The following is a 20451-nucleotide window of genomic DNA, read 5'->3' as shown; positions in this document are numbered from 1 at the left end:
ATCTATTCCAAAGACAGCATCAAAACGTAAACAAACTGGACGTAGAAAGATCATTGGCGAGAAGCGCGAAAATTTTTTGCCCGTACTAAGTTAAAATAGTCAATAAGTATTTAAAACGGACTCGTGTCTAGTTGCCAAAGAGGTGGCGGGCCGTAAGTTGGCGACCCCTGCTTTAAATATACAAACATTTTGCCGCGTATAAAACTGTGAAACGCAACAACAACCAACAACTTTACATAAGAAAGTCAATTATTACGTAACAATGGTCGGAAAACTACTACAAGTTCGCAGTACAAAAGTTGCCATATAAGGTTAAAAGTGACCTACAGTCCTGTTTGTTACTATTTTTATGTGCACTTTTTATAAAATTAAGCCTATAAGTACTTTTATGTAACGCCCCCTTATGTGCATTCAGCGCTCCCCAAATTAGAAACAGACCCAAAATGCCCCCTTGTAACTCGCCAACGCCCACAAGGGGGCCGTACCGCCCACGTTGGGAACCTCTGATCTAGCATCATCGAAATTTAGTTTGGTTGCGATTGACAGTTCTATTATATTTAAAGTATTATACTGATTGCTGGCACTGTGATTGACGAACTTCATCAAATCTCTTTTTCTTATATGTTGTTTAAACTTTGCCAAAATTTTAATTTGCGGGCGCGAAATCTATTCATTATTCGATTTAAGCCGAAGGCCTTTGTTGAGAAACCCTGGTTTAGAACAACTGTCTTTTTAGACAGCGCAACGCTAAACGTAAACCTCTGTTTATTAATTCGTTGACTTATTTTGGCGCTGTATTTTGTATGCGTAGATAAAGATTATGGACAGGTTTTAAACTTTATAACAGACAAAACGGCATCAAAATTCGGTAAGAAATGAAAAAATTAGCTCTTTTGCCAGAATAGAATTTTGAAACGAAAATCACGATTTTCAGTTGAGCGTCAAATCTTTGTTTTAGCAAAATTAACAATTTCCTTCAGTGGAGTTCCTAAGATAGCATAGGCCTCGATGGGTATTTCGTCATTTTAGTTTTCACATGCTCCCTTCTTGACATATTTCTACGTTGCCCATCTCACATATTGTGCTAACCAAGCGTCAATGCCAAGGGTCGGTGATAACAAAAACGAATCTCGTAAGAAACGATTTCCGTGGTACTTCAAACATTCTGTGGTTTCTGCACAGCACTTAAATGCCGTTGCCGATACTTCGTGTTGTCAAGTGCTATCGAATAAGCCATCACATACAAGTCTCGCGTTTAGATGATTTTTACAGTAATTTTCTTCTGTTTGCCGATAATAAAGTAAAGCTTGGGAGGTATTTTTCCAAGCACAAAGGCATTTTTGTTTTTTTTTCAACACTGATTTTCACACACCTATAGATAATAAGTGACACTGCGTAGTTAACAACAGATAGTGTACTTGGATCCTAAGCAAGCGTAATAATATAAGAGGTTACATGTCAATTTTATTAATTGGCGTGTTTATAAATGACCGGTTAACTATTTTAATGTGACAAATTAGTTTCCACAGGTTCAAGGTTGCGGTAAACTTTTTTTGGTATGACGCTATTTCGCCAAGGGCTTTTCCAAAATACTCACGTTGTTCCAAGTGTCATTCGACTATCATAGTATTCATCGACCGTATGGGCGACATGTTATTGTATTTAGGAAAACAATTAAGCTCGTGAACAAATAGACATTTAAATAAACAATAAACAAAAACGAACGCAAAAGCATATATCACAGAATTTGCATCTGTACTGTATAGTAATCAAAATAACACTATTAAATTAAATTAGGTTGTCTCGACATCACTTTCACGTTGAATTGAAGATCTAACGCTAAAACACAAATCATGTTTCATAATGGTTAATCAGCGAATCGAACGGGCGCACAATAAAACTGTCGACACTCGCAAAGTAGTCCGTTGATTTTCCGTTCTTTCTTCGGGTTATATATACGCCTTATGCCACCACCAAAGGCTAATCGCTCTTCTGGTAAGGCCTGTTCGGCACGAACGTGTCCAGCGATTCATTGGCGCCCACGTAGCTGTAGAAGGCCGCTTGTAGCCTCATGGGTAACCAGGTGGCCATGTTGTAACTGGCGTACATAAGACGTGGAAGTGCGACAAACTCCCGGTTGGTGAGAGTGGCATGCATGACCGCCTGAACCACCTCGTCCGGAGTTAGGCTCTCCAACAGCGAGGTCTTCTTCACTTGGACGCCCCTGCGCGTACGCGTACAAGTGGTTAGGAAGGACTCGTTGGTTCTTTACCTGGCCTGCTTAGCTATAGGAACACATGACGACATATCGTGGGGCTCGATAGAAATATTTCGAAGTAAAACTTTCGTTGCAGATTTGCAGAACTTGTTTAAAGAAAGCATGTGAACAATAACTGTTCACTTCGTTGTTAGTCACTGGAGCAAGCAGCAATGGAAAAAGGTGTGCTATTCGTATTTAAGATGTGGCTCTAAATATAGGTTATTATACTTGTTAACTTTGGGGTATCTGCTGGGGGCAATAGAGTTATCCGATAGCATAATATTACAAGGATGAATCCAAGTTAAGAACCCCCTTAATTTGGAAGATTTAATTTTTTTACCCTGTATAACGCAGTGTATATACATTTGAACTTGGTTATAAGCAAGCATGCCCATTTTAGAACCGCGCTGTACTCTCGAGAACATTATCCGGATAGGTTTTAAAAGTATTAAAAAACTTGTTACTAAGCCGGAGTGTCATTCGGTTAAATCGGTTTCAGGGTTACGCTAAAAAAACAGCAGAAAATATTCGTCGCAACACACGGCGGCTTGCGTGAGAGTAAAAGGTGAAAAACATAGGTATATTTGATACCCAAAGGGGGTACAATAATACAATAGCCGTTTACGTATCATATGATCTCGAAATTTAAATGATTGCATCTGAAGGCAGTTTCAAAAGGCCACGAACCGGAAAATAAATCACTGATGCGTGAACGGCGGTGGCAAGTTGGTGGTGAGAATATAGAGAGCTAACCTAGGCAGGCGCTTCCTCAGTCAGTAGCAAGCGTAGAACTCTTTAAGGCCGCACACTGTAAATCATCACAGTCACATATAGCGTAGGATAAAAAAAAAACCTATGAGTTGATGGCTCTAGTACAGGGGTTTTCAACCTTTTTTTGCTCATAGCCCACTAAATTAGTAAAAAAATGGGGGTGGCCCATTTAACGTTTAATGAAAAACATAAAGTTTCAACAACACAATAAATTAATCAAGCTTGTACATTATTTCAAATGTGTTACGTCGCCTTATACTTAATGGCGTGGATTGGGACCGCCCAGGGGAGTAGTTCAATATATAAAGCGGGGCAGTAAATATCATGAGCAGCCAATATAAAAAGAAGTAGCTTATAATAAAATGCGAGCGCCAGAAATTTTACGCACTACATTCCTTTATCTTCTGATTTTGCGGTTTTACAGACTTTCCGAAAATTTCTGAAACCAGTTTAAGTCCTAAAAATTGTACTTCCTTGCAACAGCTGACGAAAAACAGAGGGCTTTTGATAGCATTTGGAAAATGAAACCAGACACTGGTGCTTTATATTTTGCAACTTCAGATATTTTTCGAAACAACTCCCAAGACTAATTATAAAATGCCAATAATATTTTTGCAATGATATTTTTTGGGTTTCGAGCGCATAGTTAATTTCCATTTCCACGTTGGTGTAAAATTTGAAAACAATTTTTCTATTTTTTTACTCCTGGTAGTTCCTGGTGGTTAAGTCAGCATTCGATTTATGACGATAGAAGGTAGCATAGGTTTCAAAAACGTTTTAATTATTATCGAAGTTCATAAATTTATACCTGAAATATTGCACAAGGTCAAATACTTACAATACGACTGATTGAAAAGTATACCCTGAAACACAAGTAGGCCTAACACAACTACGGGAACGTCGCGGCACACCGGTTGCGCAGCACTCTATAAACGTAACAAAGAATAATACGAAAGCAAGGCGATCGCCATTGTAAATAGAAACGATGTTACAAATATAACATAAGGTGAGGTTTTGTTATTTATCTGTCGGACTCTTATGTGTTCATAATGACATTTTTTTTGACATCACTGTATGCAAAGCTCTGTGGCCCACTAAAAACAGTGTCGTGGCCCACTACTGGGCCATGGCCCATAGGTTGAAAACTTCTGCTCTAGTATATGTCGACCCTATTTTAGTTACGTTGATGGACGGAAAACAGGATTGCGGAGCCGAAAGCAGATTCAGAGATCGATGGGGTCGGTTAATTTGGCTATAGTCGAACTCCACTTTATTTTCTAGGCCGTAGTCGAACTTGTTTTGTACTCAAGACTCCGCAGCCCTGATTACAGACGACTTTATGACCGTTTGCGGATATAACCTAATCGCAGTAGGCTTTTAATAAATATAGACGATTCACAAATAATGTGTCCGCTTGTTTCTCACTTAAATAAGCCAGTGGTGATGTGGTAGGGACACAGCAGTGTCATTTTGATGCCGTCGTACTTCTTCTTCTGCAGGTCAAAGTAGATCGATTGGTGCAGTCCAACTGCGGCGTGCTTGCTTGAATTGTAGTCCGGCATTCCCGCGGTGGCAATAAGACCTGTTTTTAAAATATTTTTTTTATTTATGCAAAGCCTAGCGAACAAACTTTCGTTTTGTATCAATGATTGTTTTGATACCCAATGTCCCGATACCCGATTTCAACTGGTTGTAACTTCCAATACTCTGGTAGAATCGATGCCGAACCGATAACAAATTACTTATCGCCTTGTTTTGTAATCTAATGCAGTTTTGTACACTGAGAGGTTAATTGTTGAATATAACATTAAAGTCGAAGATTGATTAACATTGATACACTATCGGCAAATATATAAGATGTAAGTTTCCAAACAAAATCCTAAATATTTGACATCCCTATTTAGAATAGTAGGGAAAATAATTGCAGTTGGGAGATTATAAATAAGCAAGTTGTTCCATATTTTTTTTATTTCAAAGGCTTTTTAATTGCATGGACCCTGAAGGCAAAATTAACGCTGAATCCGGTACCTCGCCAGCGTAAATTAAAGTATGGTCGAATTAAATTTCGTCACTACCGTGACGTGTGTCTGGATTTCGGACATTTGGTGTTGTGGATTAAAAAGGTCCCGTTTTGTAATAACGACGATTGGTAATAATGAAATAATTTGCCCGTAAACGATTCATCTAATTAGGCCGAAAATGCCGGCGCCAACAAAAGGTCGTCGAGAGAAGTTTGTTTATTTAAATGCGACGCTTTAAATGGCTTTGGCGCGAGGAATTGTCGACAGAGCAGTGTAGAACGTCAAAACTCAAAACTTGTAGACAGCGTTGTAACGTTAAAACGGGCTTAATAAAAAAATATTATTTTTGCCATAGCCTCACTGTAAGTTAAACCACACTGCATTGTAAAAGAAGTTTACTTAGGTCCGCAATTGACAGTTCGCAGCTGACGGTTGTCATAAAATTGCAAGTGTGTTGTGATTTCGGGCATATAATATAGCACAGGAATACCCTATGTACCTAGCCTATGAGTTGCCACCTAATGTTGGCTCACTTGATGACTCTTCTGGGTCGCCGGTCAAGATACAAAATTAAAGACAAAGTTTTAAACAAATAAATAATATTGGTAACAATTGTAAGTGTCACGCTTGACGTATAGCATTATTACCTCATAGTTGTAATCTGTTTAATAAAAGCATACTCTTGTAAGTTATCTTCAACACGTGTAGATTTGGTATTGGTCGTACTAAAATCTTTTTTCATATCGCGCTTTGCCAACAGAATTAATGTATTTAATACGAATCACATATTCCCATTGCCAATATTAGACATTTAGGTCAACAGTTGTCATACAGTTAGTTAACACGAACGTGGCTGGATTAACAACTTTCCACGCCGTATGCCAACTTAACCCATAAGGCATTTGTTGAAATTTGGTATCAGAACGATTACAACCTATAGTATCGGAAGAGTACAGATACAGATGCAACTTGACATCGAGTATCGGCCCCGGTTCGATATTATCGGACAAAATTAATCTTAATATGTTCAGTGTAGCAAGTTTTAATCCACATTAATTGCACCCGTTTATTGTTGTCGGCCATGGCGTGTGTCTGCATTTGGAGTATTTTTGTTCTCCGGGTGGAAAGTTCCTGTTTTGTAATTACGATGATTATTTTCTAATAACTATAAGTTTCGTTAAAATAATTTTCGCCTAAACGACTCACCAGCCATAAATACCATAGCCAACAAAAGGAAGATGTAAAAAGTGTATTTATCGAAGTGCAGAAACTCTGACAAAGCTGGCATATTCAGGTCAGACTCTATTAAAACTTTTAAAATAAATATATTATATATATATATATATATATATATATATTTCGCTAGCAAAGGCATATGTAAGTGCAACGCTTTAAATTGCATTTGAGCGAGAAATTGTAGACAGGGCAGTGTAACCTCAAAACTCGCCACATTTCCCTGGTGAAAAATCTTGATTTGCAAAGTATTTCTATAAATTTAAGCGCACTGTATTGCGAGCGATTTTAACTTGGGTGTTTAATTACCAGTTCGTGACTAACTGACTAACAAAAATTGCAAATGCGTGGTCTGTTGATTGGATTTCGGCTAGTGCAGCTAACTGGTCATCAACCTACGTTCTGATCAATCGGCAAAGATGTTGAGCATAAAACTCCTATTCTGTTTCATGCGCGACTGATGCGTTTGGTTAGTGTCATGGTTAAGCTATGAGGAAGGCTATCCTCGAAAATGTTTCGGTTTGCAACGCAAGGCGCAATGCGTTTAGGTCGAGTTCTTGCAAACCGTTACGGCGATGATCACCACATCGTCAATCTGGTAAACGGCACGTCTGCGGGCAAAGCTAGACTACCGTCTGTGGTCAAAGCTAGACTAATATTGAAGACAAACACAACTCATGCTTCTACGAAATGTATCGCGCCAATAATTCAAGGAAAAGTTAACACGGATTGGAATACTTACCAACTACAGAAGCCGTCGTCACTATGTGTCCATGATTGTTGCGCTGCATCGACGGGAGAAACTCTCTCAAGGTCCAAAAGTGGGCCATCACGTTGACTTTGAAGGTCATTTCTATCTGGCGTTGCGAAAGGTCCAGCAAGTCTTTGCAATACGTGATGCCTGTATCGAGTACAACGTTTAGATTAGGTTAAACAAAATTCCCGAATGTAGTGTCTTACAATGTGTATGTGTAGTGTTCGTTTGCACCATAACTAAGTAAAAGTTGTTTCGTGGGATTGATCAGTTGTCTGTAGGACCTTGGCTCATTACAGACCTCGTGTGAAGTTCATTATAACATATTTACTATGCGAACAGGCTGACTTAATTTTTTGCTTGCGCATTTTCCACATTTCATCTAGGCTAAAAGTTTAGGCTAAAACATTTGTACATGTTTTAATAGAGGCGGTCAAATGTTTTCATGGGTATTTCCATGGGTTTGTTGGGCTGCACAACACATACGAAAGTCAACTGGCTTAGGTTCAGGTTGTTGTCGGTTTCCTTGTGCTGGCAAGTTTGGAAACGCACAGGCGCGAGCTCAAATTTCACGCTTCCCTTTTCGACTGTTTGGTGGTAAACAAGCATCCGTGTTCCAGCTATTTGTCTGCAAAGCAACCTTTGCCGAGGTAATGGGAAATCCACGCGTGGCCTTATGTTGCCATATCCGTAGTTCGGTCAAGCTTTGCTTTGATGTTGGTACACACGAAATGGAAAGTGAATAGTTTGATTTTACGCATCTGGATTTTAAAAGCTATAGCAATTTATATTGGCGTAAATTTACTAAAGCAGTCCAAACATGCTTTTTATGCTTTTTGAAAACCCACTCCAAAGTTGACCGGAAACCAACAACTATAAGCAAGCGAATTTTAGTTTATTTTCGTGTGCATACATGCCAATTGAGCATACATTTTCGGGGTAAATTTTATTATAACAACTGTATAGACTGTTAATCAGGGCGAACAAAGGGTTTTCAATGGGAAATGGGTCACCCCGTTAAACTCTAGTTCATATTGAAAAGATAGGATGGATCGTGTGAAGCGCAATGGAATGCATTTAGAAATAATAATTTGGCAAAACATTAATTATTAATATTTCCAATCAAGGGTAGGCATGACACCTTAAGGCTGACAATATTGCCTCAAATAGCAAACATACTAGATGCATGAACAAGATTTGCGCAAAGCGAAGGAACTTATCGCATTTACGATAGTTGAAACAACCAAAAAAATAAGGAATCGTCTAGTTACCATTTTGTAAAAAAATGGCGGGCAGAATGTTACCCACTTTGCACTACATAATGACGTTCTAAGTTTAAACCGTACAGTGCCTGGTAACGCTTCGTTTACCTATTGAGAACAATATGTTTAATAATGTATATCTCGCCATTTACAAGCAGCTTGATAAGCGTACTGCTTCGAACAACAATCAGTCAAAATGTTTTATTTTACATTTTTATATTTTATTACTTTTTTACTATTTATTTGTACAGATAAACTGATGATACCATTCACTTAAAATGCATATCTCCATTTACACGTTTTAACCTGGCTGACTTTATTATTGTGCGGCCAAGCTATTATAAACTTCTAGAACTTTCAAGGTCGGCGTTTATGTGTTCCTTTGAAGGACATGATTCTGTTGTGGAAACACATACTTAGCGTTGTGCACACTTAACAATGCTGCAAAAATTATTCCCTCCAAGTTAAATTGTCTGTACACACGTGTGATTTTATAAAGTGGGTGAAAGATTTCAACCGTGATTTGGAGCTTCTGTTTATAGGGCAGGCTTTTAGTAAGAGTTAACGGAGCGTGCAAAACGTTATCTAAGGGTGGCGGTTTTACTTGCACTACTGGACACGAGAGTTTACTGTAAAGGGATATAGAGTTTTTGTTAGACCTCTCTATTTCCATGGATATTAGTTCATTTGGCTTTAAAAGTTCACTTAAAAAACGCTATTTGATTTGAGGCTGATATTTCCTGAATCCACATTCCAATCAGAATACAATAGCTTGACACAGCACAGTAATGCTTGTACTTTGAACTTTGTGAGGGGGTTGTGTTGCGTTTAAATGATTTCCTTGACACAACGACACGATAGTCACGATTTGTGATCTATTTTTACGCTGTTTTGATATAGCATATTAGTCGAATTTAGAGTTAGACCGAAATAACGTTGAAATATCCTCGGTTTGGGTACAGTTTAATCGAATTTATTGGGAAATTAAATACAAATGTTTTTAATATAAAACTTAAAGCCAGCAGTTGTTTCTAAATGTACGCTAAGATTTAACATAATTGAAAACATTTAGGTCGAGTTGTCAAAAACAATTTAAACTAAATTAAATGACCGCAAAATACGAAGTCATGAATGTCACCGTCATTCAAATAGAGTATCTATAGCAGTGGTTCTTTTCATGCGGACCACTAAACAAATTTTTGGTTCGCGTGGACAATGTTAGACCAAAAAAATTCAAAGATGACGTCATAAATTGACGTCACAATACAATAAACTGCTAATTTCAGGCTGAAAAAATAGCCGAAAAATGCTGATTTCAGGCCGAAAACTGTGAAAGTAAAATAAAGCCTAAATACATTCAGTGCAATACCGTTTTATTTTTAATTAAACTCTTTTTTTTAAATGGATTACTCCTTAAACTTACACTAATACTTATACCTTGATAAACCCCCTAAAACTAGTAGTATACCGAACCCCAAGGGGTACACGAACCCCTGGTTAAGAACCTCTGCTTAAAGGTTTACAGACGCAGTGTCCAGCAACATATACTTATGGGAGAATATGCACCGAAAAAAAACGAACTTTCTCACCGGCGTTGTTCACGAGAATGGTGACGTCACCGAAAATTGTTCGCGCTTTTTCGGCGGCTTTCGCGATTTGCTCTTGCTGTGAAAGGTCGCACACGTCAGTGAACACCTGAGCACCCAGCTCCCTCACCATTGCTCCTGTCTCCTCCACGCCTGTAAAACAAAAGAAGAAAATGGTCGAATAATTACCTCGAGTGTTTCTCAATCTATAGGTCGCGACCTATAGTTGGTTCGCCAATTGATTTGGTTTGGTCGCCGACTGCTGCAATAGTTTACATGGCTAAATTGGTTGAGATTGGTTCTGAGCAAGATTTGTCCTTTAATTGAGAAAAATTGCCGGAACACTACGAATAAATTACTCATATTAATTAAATTGGAAATTAGGTCTGCTATGTTTATTATTTTTGTTTGCTTAAAAAATCATGAAGATCGTTTGGTCGCCAAGTGTTGTTGTTAAACTTACGCTTATAGTATTTGGTTCGCGATGACAAAAATATTTAAAAACGCTGATTTACGGCCTCAATCTAGCACAGTGTTTCTCAACACATGCGCGCGGTTTAATTTTGTTAGGGCGCCGACTGCAAATATACTTTTGTATGGTTAGGTGGACTAAGATTGGTACGTTTTTTTCGAACATTTAATAACATTGCGAAAAAAACAAAATAAGGCGCTTATTAATTACATTCGAACTTATTATTGCTAATGTATTTTTTATTAAAATGTTAAGTGAAGGAAATTGTGTCGCGAAGCTTTCTTTTATACTTACGCTTGAACCACTGCCTATGACATAGTTGTGTAGCAGGGATGGGCAACCTATTTCCAGTCGGGGGCCAAAACCAAACACAGCACAGTCTCAACGGTCCGTACATTGTTTTTTACAAATAATTTTATAGTTGATACGGTCGGATTTTAAAGTATGATATAATACTGTTATCTGTTGTTGGTGTACTTTGAATATAGGGCTGGTATAATCTTGATGTTAAATCGCTTTTTAAAAAAGTATTCACGTCAAGCGCAATAAAAAGCATCTATATAGACTATAGGTTAGCAAACTTTGTAAATGGCCGTATTTGTCTAATTCCAAATAGAGAATTCAGGTGGCACTGTCTAAAGACAAATTGTACTGAGTTCTTGGCAAGCTTTCGCACAACCGTGCTTCATCAGGTCAAAGTATAAGCCAGTGGTTCTCAACCTTTTATGCTTCGTGGCCCCCTTTGAAAGGTTCTTAACACTCGCCACCCTGCTTATAAAAAAATATTTAGCGTTGTTTCTACGAGTATTTTTTCTTGTTTCACGTTAATATCAAATACAGACATTAATCAACGAATAAATGCACTTAGTTGTCTCAAAATTTGTTTTTTTGCTATAATTTGTACTGAGCCAAGCCAATGTTACTACATTCGTCAAGATGATTTAGGATTTTCGGTTTATGAATTACTATTAATTTACATAACCAACCTAGCTGAGTATTGTCCTAAAATGGCCTTGAGTTACCCAGCGTACTTCATGCGTTTTCCTACGGACTGTTTATCGATAAACGAAAGAAAGGATCCACGCTTCTACTTTTAACATCTCTCGTCTAAAAACGTTTTAGAAAACTGTGTTATAAAACATTACAAAAAAGTTTTACAGTCATAAAGTTAACTGGTAATTTTTGAAAGTGGTGACTGGTTTTGCAATACGTAGCTAGAGAGTTGTGCCCGTGGTCAGTGGCTTAGCCAGCCGAAATATGTGTGGCGCAAAAATTTTGAACTTGAACTAGTAAGAATATTTGATTTAAAACAACGCTTCTTGATGCAGGAAAAGACAAGACACGCTGAGTAGGCAAACATATAACTTGACACTAAAACTGTTATCTCACAGCGATTAATCGACTTTATATAAAACATAAACAAATAACTATATTTACAACGAATCAGTAATGACACTACGATTAAAAGTCTATTAGTCGGTTCCCGCCAGCGAGACTCGTTACAACTGACTAACTGCCGTATCAAAAACAAATAAATATACTAGCAAAATATTTCGCTCAGCAACTGGTCGAGTTTTAACACAATGCTTAAAATCTATTTAAAAAGAAAAAAACAAATAACTAAAAGTAATAAAACTACTTTAATAAGTATACAGCAAACATAATAACTATATCGTTTGTGACGTAACAGTGCCTGACAATTGAAGGTGTGGCATGCCTGTGATCGACAGTTGTGTACTGCTTATAAATGCTACAAAAAATGATTAGGAGTAAAATATATTATAATTTTTTCGGAGAAATGACCATGTGTCCCCCTGGCTACGCCTATGCCCGTGGCCCCCCAATTACCGCTCCGTGGCCCCCCAGGGGGGCCGAGGACCATGATTAAGAAAACCTGGTATAAGCCTTTTACTCGCGCTTGTGCTTTTACGTGCTTTTCAATTGTCTTCATTTATACTTTGACCTGATGAAGCACGGTTGTGCGAAAGCTTGTCGAGAACTCAATATAATTTGTCTTTATATAGTGCCACCGGAATTCTCTAGGTTAGCAAAGAGTGTGTAATTGTTGAGAGTTCCATGGTAGGTGGGCATGATAATTAAAAAGCTGAATAATAGTGGTTTAAGCCGGGTTTAGATTATTGTGGTGATGAAAAAACGTAAATTGCCATAGAGATGCGATAATTTAACGTTATCTGTCAAGGTTATGCTGTCCTTGGAACAAAACTCTGCTTCTCGACGGTTAGAATTGGTTTAAAAACATTGTTGCTTCTGTGAACGTGACCTTTCTGACGCAGTAAGCCGTTGTTTTACATTGCTCGCGAGTCAAACATGACGAAATGGCTCCGTAGGGGCCCGGTGGTGCCTCAAATGCTGTCGAACTCAGTTCATGCTTTAGCTTGAGCTATACCAAATACCTAAGAAAATGGAAGAGTGTTTACCAAACTAACGGGAGCGATTCCAGATAATTTAACAATAGGCCTACGTGTGATTTTGATTGCCTTTCCCTTTTGCCGGTCACCTCATATTATGTAAAGGTTTTGTGTGCTATTGCCCACATGGGACCTACTGCAGTATTTTATCTTGCACATTAAGTAGTGGATATTGTCCGAAAGTTTAGCAGGATTATGGATTATGTAAGGGCACAATGTGGGTTTCACCATTATTTCGAAAGTGCGCTAACTAAATATATATTATGATCAACATTCCTTATTTGTTGGCTCTTTTTTGACCTGGACACCACAACTTGGTAATTCCAACCATATTTCCATTTGTTACCCATCGAATACAGTGCACAGTCAGAATTCTCATTTCTAGTTTCACATCTTTTACAGCGGCCCTTGGGAGTAACGTTATTTACGAACCGGCGGGACAGTTAATTGTTTAAACATATTCTAAAGGCGATAAAGCGTCGTTTTCTAACGAACGTGTAGTTTGCGGGTGTTCATGAGGTTTAGACAGGTTTGGCCAGGTGATATACAAACAAGGTTAGGAATTCCAGGAGTTTCCTGTAGCGTAGGGTAATATAAACTGTGACGTCTAAGACTGGGGCCTTCCATCGAAAACGCTACACACCATACGATTCCACTCAATACCTAGAAGTCTCGTGTTACAACAAAACAGTAAAAGCTAATTAAAAAATCAGTAAAGCGACACGATATGTGTTCGTTCAAGCGCATCAAGTTTCTTTTACGCGGAATATGGCCCGGTAATAATTCATGACATTTAGTCAGGAGCGTTTCTAACTATTTGTAAACGTTTTTTTTATTAGACTAACGTGTCCTAATGCTTATAGGAGAACGAGTTTTACCAGAGGTCCGGAACTCCATTATACCGCTTTAAATCGTATATCAAGAGTAAAAACACATTTATCCAACCCCTTATTTCCCCTATCATTACCTGTTTTGTCGATGTCCCATAGAATAAGCTTTGCTTTTCTCTTGGCGTATTCGATTGCGATCAGTCTTCCGATTCCGTTGCCAGCACCAGTAATCAGACAAACTTCGCCTTCAACTGATTTGTATCTGGCTGGCAATATCCATCTGTGAACGTACATGCTAAATTTGAACGTATGCTTGGTGTATTTTACTGCCTCATTAACATGATTTAAGGAAGTGCCCTGGTCTAGATTAAATAAAATTAGGGTTTTCTTAATGGCAATTCACTATATGAAGCGTTTCAGGCCTATTTCTTTTCGCCAAACGGTTCGAAAATTAAATAGATTAGAGGTTTTGGTTAAAGTTAATTCAAGAATTTAGAGTGTTTTCTCACCACTAAAAAAGGTATTTTTTGTATATTAGCGTTTAAAACAATGTAATAGGACTGATTTTTTTAGAAGTGTTACACTGGTTGTCTAATTACAGGTTGAACGTTACTCAAGCAAAGGTGTTTAGCGTTTGCGCAAACACTGTCGAGATTCACGTCGTTGTTCGCAAAGTTGGATATTTGGACAAGGGCAAACATAGACTTCGGACGGAATGCTGAACAAACATAATTTGCTGGCATAGGAGGAAAATATTTTGGCAAAACTATGATTTTCAACATTGCCAAGCAAAACAATTGGGTTCATTGGATGAAAAGGAACAGACAAATAGCAGGCTTGTCGTACAAGTACTATACTATTTTTATATCTAAAGTTGACTGCAACGAAAATCGGGAAAGATATTCATGAAAACTATTGTGGATTAGCCATAAAAACAAATATTTTTGCGTCGTTAACTTATGTCCTTCAAACGCCCTTTGCTGACCTATTGCGCCCCCCAGAGGGGTGGGGAGGCCCCCGGCCCCCCAATGGATTAAATTTTGTACAAATCTAAATCATGACTAACAAAACTGGGGTCGCGATGAGTTTTTTAGGGTTAGTCAGTTAGGCTGTATTAATTTTACACACAGTACTTCAAGCTTTGTTTTCCTTTCGATATGCAAATGTCAACCTTATGCAAAACAAAGTCCTGAACTACACAAAGACATCGCACCCGTACGTTATTTTCCAGAGACTTTCATTAAAAGCAAACCAGGTCACTAATAAAACATATAGCAAACACTGTGATTATTATCCGTATCGCAGCTTGTGTTACAAAAAAACAGTTAACGTTTGGTTTTAAGCAATACAATAGGCGCTTTAACAAAGCTGCCCTATAACCTCTGCTCCAACTTAATCTGGAGCCTTTTACGTCATGTGCGCTCTATGCAAATGCATAGACAGTACGAAGCACTGTCTTTCTGATCCTGGATATGGTATGCAGTATAAGCTTGAAGGTCGTTTAACATACTATGGTATAAGACAATTTTCCGTCCTGGACATTAGTTGAAGTCACCATTATAGTAAGTAAGTTTGCTGTATTTAGGGGAGAAAAGTATTACAAAAATCTACAAATTTACCTTTCAGCTGTAATAATTTTTGTACTAGTCTTAATGGCAGTTTGAAGATTTACCCAAACAGATATTTTTAACCCGGCTCGCCATGTGTTAAAACAAAACACTGCCAGACTGCCTGAAGCCTAAGGCGGCCTACTGTCCACCGGATATCAAGTATCAGTAGGTTTTGTGTAATCTTGCCATTCAAACAACTATTTAATAACGATGCGTTGATTTCTATCTATGCTTTCCTAGTTTAAAGCAAACCGCCATCACATCAACGTACGTCAATCGTACCCACGGCCCACGCGCATGTAGAGCAGGAAAAACCTATACAATAGTACTCAGCCTGTTTACCACACTGCGTTACGCAGGAAATTGTTTCGTCACAAAAAGATAACAAATGATAGCGGACCAAGACGTAGTAAAAATATCAAAGCCCATACGGAAGTAGGTATCATTTTGCACGTTTCGAATAACTCTATTTATTTTCAACAGATTGAGAAAGCACTTAATAAAGTATGGGTTTTCTTATTGCGTTTGATATTTTTACTGCGTCTTACTATAACCTTCAACCATTGTGCTCGATTGCAGAGCAGAAGCGCTATTTCGTACTTCACACGGAAATCGACATAAATGAAAACACTTCAGTAAAAACGTAATCGCAATATTGAAGAAGATGCTCATCAACCTTAAAACTTTGAAACTATGATGTCGTTAAATAATGTGGATATATCCTTTAGTTAAATGACCTTATTAATCCATCTGTATAATAATAGGTTCGAGTAGGTCAGTAGGCTAACGTTAAAAAGCCATTGCAGCTAAAGAGTTACTTCAAATGAGTGAGTCTGATAACAACGGCGCTGTGTAAATAAACCAAACCGATTAATAAGCCACGCTGCGAATGAAGACCGCGATTCGTTAGCGTTATCCTATTCCAAGTCACCCTTTTCTTGCAAACCAATTTAAACGAGCAATCACTGTACAAAACTCGAAAAGTAATTTGCGGTTACCCGAATTCTGCGTATCTGTAATTTTAAATGAGCACATCAAACAAGCAACATTTGCAAAACTCACCCTAAAATTGTTTCAATTAGGACCTTGATAGCCACCCACAAGAATTGAAATACATTCATTTTTCTGGTTTTTAACTTTAGCAGCTTACATGTAGTATCAAGATGCTTTGCCGGAGGCAACGAATTTCTGTACAGAGCTGTGGCACCGTTGCCTTTTTCTCTCGACGCGTTTGATTGTAGCTTGTGTCACCACTCAACGGAAATTAAAAAATCTCACAGGTACCTTGTGCTAAACCAGCGGTTGTAAACCAGTGGGCCATGGAAACACTTTAAGGTGGGCCACAGACCATTTTTTTAAAGCAACATTTATTGAAGAATTTAGTTTTATTTGTGTCCCATACTTAATTTTACAGGCTTGTAAAGAAACTGAGAACGCATGTAAATGAAATGTAGATTTATTGTTCAGCAGCAGTATTTCAATAATGCCCGGTTGAATAAACATTATGTTTTAAAAAATGTTTTTCTTCTTTGTTCTAAACCTATTATTTATTTTTTTTCTTACATAAAATTTTTTGGGCCACAGCTTTATTTTGCAACGAAAATGGGCCACGAAAGAAAAAAAAATTGAGAATCACTGTGCTAAACGAACCAGCATCAACAAACGGAGGGTTAAGGTTAAGTGCTGTAATTTAAAGGCGACTTGCTATAAGAAGAATAATATTTGATTTGGTCAAAAGTCAAACATCCAACGTGTCAGAAATCTAGCAACTATTTTTTAATGCCCGTCATCTAAAGCAGTGTTCAGCAACCGCTGGTCCGCGGACCGGTGCCGGTCCGCGAGGAGTTTGTTACCGGTCCGTAGCAGGGTTGCCAAATTAAAATTTTGGTTTAAACCCGAACTGTACATAAAAACCTGGAAAAAGGTCATTTACAAACAGACGTATTTTTATATTCAAAACACATTAACTTTTGTTTAAATATACTGACTGGTATGATACGCAATCAGTAACAGGCTCTCGTGAGGTTCAAAACAGCTAGTGTGCTGTATCCACATGAGTTACACAAATCGCTCTCAACATCCAAAAATGCATATTTTTATTGCAAAATCTAATTCCTAGTACTGACAATATATCGCAAAATGGGCTACCGCTAAAATGTCATGATTTTTATTATTCAAGCGTTCTCACCCAAAAGTGCAATAGAATAAATTCATGCAAACAATGTTTATAAAGAATGTACCATAATGAAATGATTTATTTTTTTAATATTTAAGAAGGAAAGGTTTCAAAAAACGTATGCATTTTAATTAGTTTTAGCAAGTTTTAGCCTCTACATTTTTAGTTTTAGCCTCGATAAAAATGACAGAAAAAAAAAAGTCTAAATGATTTTTTTAACATCAACCACGTTGAAAAAAAACAGATTTTTTAAATTTGTTGTCAAAAAGCCAATCTGGTATCCTTTTATATGTATCTTCTATACTTTTTAAGTGCAGGTCTGTGGTTCGTACTTTTTCATATTGCCAATATTATTTTCAAGTTTTTGTATTACGTAACTATATAGAAAGTGTCGTGTGGGGCCTGGTTAAAAAACGGGTCTGAAATGATTATTATACAAAGTGTGACTATTTAAAAATAAGTTTTAAATATTTTATTTTGACAAGCTGGTAAGAGTAGGAATAGGTAATAATGATATTCAATTGTAATTTAATGATATACAAGTGTAAATTAAGAAAAACCGTTAAAGTTTTATTGACATGAACCGCGGGCTGAGTAAAATTGCTTGGCGGGCCATATGCCACCCAAGGGTTTCATTAGGTTTAATAATTCTTAGATGGGAGCAATTGTTTGCCGATATCGCATTGAAAAAGTTAATTAATTTTCTTTACTGGCATTTGTTGTTTTTGTAAGGCCGGGCCGCGACAAAGTTTCAGTTTTAAACCGGTCCGCAGTGCAAAAAAGGTTGCCGAACCCTGATCTAAAGAGCATAGATACATGAAGTGGCCAAAAGGGTAAAGCGAATGTTCCACTAAAATCATATCTTAATAGAAACTAAATCATGTCTGTAAATACTGATCTAAAATTTTTGCCTAAACGTTAAATGACATTTTATTTGAATCAAAACCTGGATTGGCGAACGGCATCATTCTAATGACTTTGTGTTACAATAGAAAACTGAAAAGATTCGAACTTGTTCAATGCTAAAAAGCATTTTCCCTTACCTTATTAAGGAGACTAAGGATGATACGTAAGCCGCAATGGTTGGTCAAAAATCAGCTTTAGGAGAGCTAGATCTCAGTTGTTAACACATATGTGTGTGCATGGTTTATTGAGACTATAAGGTGTTAGATACTTGTCATTTTTTGATATTTATACCCAATTGTGGACAGAAAGTATCGTGATGCGATATTAAACGACGTCATTTTAATGTACAAACAAGCAAAATAGATTAAATTGTAGATAAAAATAGGAAGTTTAACTACGTCTAGGTGTTAGCCAGATACTTTTTGACAACAAGGTAGATACACTGAATTGGAACGCAAATCACGGCTGAAACTCACAGATTAATTCCTGGTATCGGCCGAGTACCGATAATACCAGGCTACGATCCTATATTATCGGATATCCTAAGTGGTACCCTACAGCTAACGTTAATGAGTCGCGAACATATGTATGTAAAGTTTAATTTTTTTACATTCTCAAGATTTAGATTTGCGCGTAAGCACAAAACGGTCATAAGTCAGTGGTAAGACTAACCATTGTTTATCTGCAGTTACAACCAAATACACCCGCTCGCATGAATCATTTTCAAACATTTTTATTCGTTTCTTGTTATTAACTTATTTTATTTAGCAATTATTTGCTTTTAATGGACGAAAGAGATGCGCTTAACTTTCAAAAAAAATTTTCACAATAAACATCTGAGGTATAAATCTATGACAATTCACATCCTTTTTGAAAGCTCATACCGTTAATTTTTTTAGGCCAAAAAACACAAAACATAGTTTGAGTGGTCTTGTACGAATGCAGGAAACACTTATCTATCATCGTTCGTTACTTCAATTTGAAAGCAGCTGTTATAAACAGGCAGTTTACTCGCAAAGTCCAACTCTAAATTACAAATACACCCAATTAGCGCCAATCGACAAACGAAGAAAATATAAATAGTTATTTTGCACTCAAACAGTAGGAATCTTTATGAGCTTAAAATTATCGTTCTTTATCAAAAAATTTATCAAAATTTAATTTTAAATTTTATTTAACAACATTTTAACTGCATGTTATTTTTTAGGGTTCCACAAGCCCGGTTTATTGCATTAGGTTCAGCTCGTAATTTGCTTTGAATTCAGATATTGCGTATATCTGTAATTTTGAAAAATGTATTAAGCAGTATTTGCTGCTTACACTTTTGGTGATTATTTGCTACTACGCAGTTCGTATTTCGAAATATGATGAGTAATTTTTATCCTGTATACATTTTAACTAAATTGTTTACTGGGAAATATGCTAAAGTAACCACCGTTTTCTTTATCCAAAAGAAATGATTTTATCTATGTTTGTCTTTGATTTACAATTTACATTTTGCATATACCCAAGTATTTTATAGAATTTGTGTAAAAAGTTAACAAAAAACTGACAAAACTGAGACGCTAATACAGTCCTTGAAATAAAAATTATCTGCTTAACAACTGTCAAATGCTTGTCAAAAAAATTTGTTAATTTTAATTTCTAGATCAAAATTTCTCATTTTTAGATAAAAATACAATTGCACTAATCATTACACCGATCTGTACTGTAGGCCTTTCGAAATCTTGCGTGGATGGCCGGCTGGAGTTCGCGCCACGGGTTTTTCAAGTTTCCATAGATTAGAACGAGAAGATCAATTTCACACAGAGCGTTACATTTTTTCTGCCTTTCGTTGTGCATATGTCACGCCTAGTACACAACCCCCCTTTAGATACACGTAAGTTAAACATTTACTTCTTACCAATGTCAAACTTGAAGGCTTTTTCTACCAAATTAAAAGAGGACACAGACTGGATGTTTGGAAACCTTGTGTTATACAGTGTAAAATAGGTATTAAGTCTCTCGCGATTTTTTTCAAAGGCTGTTTGTAATGCTTATGGATATTTTTCCAAAGTTGAAAAACGTCTCTTGCACATTTAAGAATCTATCGGGACACACTGTTGATATCGTTTGAGAACCCCTGCTTCAATTAAATGCGT

The 20451-nt window shown here is 37.1% G+C and overlaps 1 protein-coding gene across 1 annotated transcript; it reads right to left on the bottom strand.

The window, feature by feature from the left end:
• Nucleotides 1-1626: 1626 nt before the first annotated feature.
• LOC146132251 (retinol dehydrogenase 10-B-like) lies at nt 1627-16391 on the bottom strand. The gene is made up of 6 exons (XM_083397029.1): nt 16291-16391; nt 13756-13898; nt 9891-10040; nt 7028-7186; nt 4457-4613; nt 1627-2224 (listed from the first exon to the last, which is right to left on the bottom strand). Exons 1-6 carry the CDS (start codon nt 16347-16349, stop codon nt 1981-1983), a joined length of 912 nt encoding a protein of 303 aa, XP_083253155.1. The 5' UTR covers nt 16350-16391; the 3' UTR covers nt 1627-1980.
• Nucleotides 16392-20451: the final 4060 nt, after the last annotated feature.

The sequence above is a fragment of the Ascidiella aspersa genome, chromosome 9, assembly GCF_963924565.1.
Source record: "Ascidiella aspersa chromosome 9, kaAscAspe10.2, whole genome shotgun sequence".
NCBI classification, from domain to species: domain Eukaryota; kingdom Metazoa; phylum Chordata; class Ascidiacea; order Phlebobranchia; family Ascidiidae; genus Ascidiella; species Ascidiella aspersa.
The sequence above is the reverse complement of the archived record's forward strand: the minus strand, read 5'-3'. Positions and strand labels throughout refer to the sequence as shown.

Coding starts and splice junctions, on each gene's coding strand:
- LOC146132251 (XM_083397029.1), bottom strand. CDS start 16,349: ATGAATGTATTTCAATTCTTGTGGGTGGCTATCAAGGTCCTAATTGAA. Junction 13,899..16,290: donor CTAATTGAAACAATTTTAGG/GTGAGTTTTGCA, acceptor GTACGTTCACAG/ATGGATATTGCCAGCCAGAT. Junction 7,187..9,890: donor CATTCTCGTGAACAACGCCG/GTGAGAAAGTTC, acceptor TACTCGATACAG/GCATCACGTATTGCAAAGAC.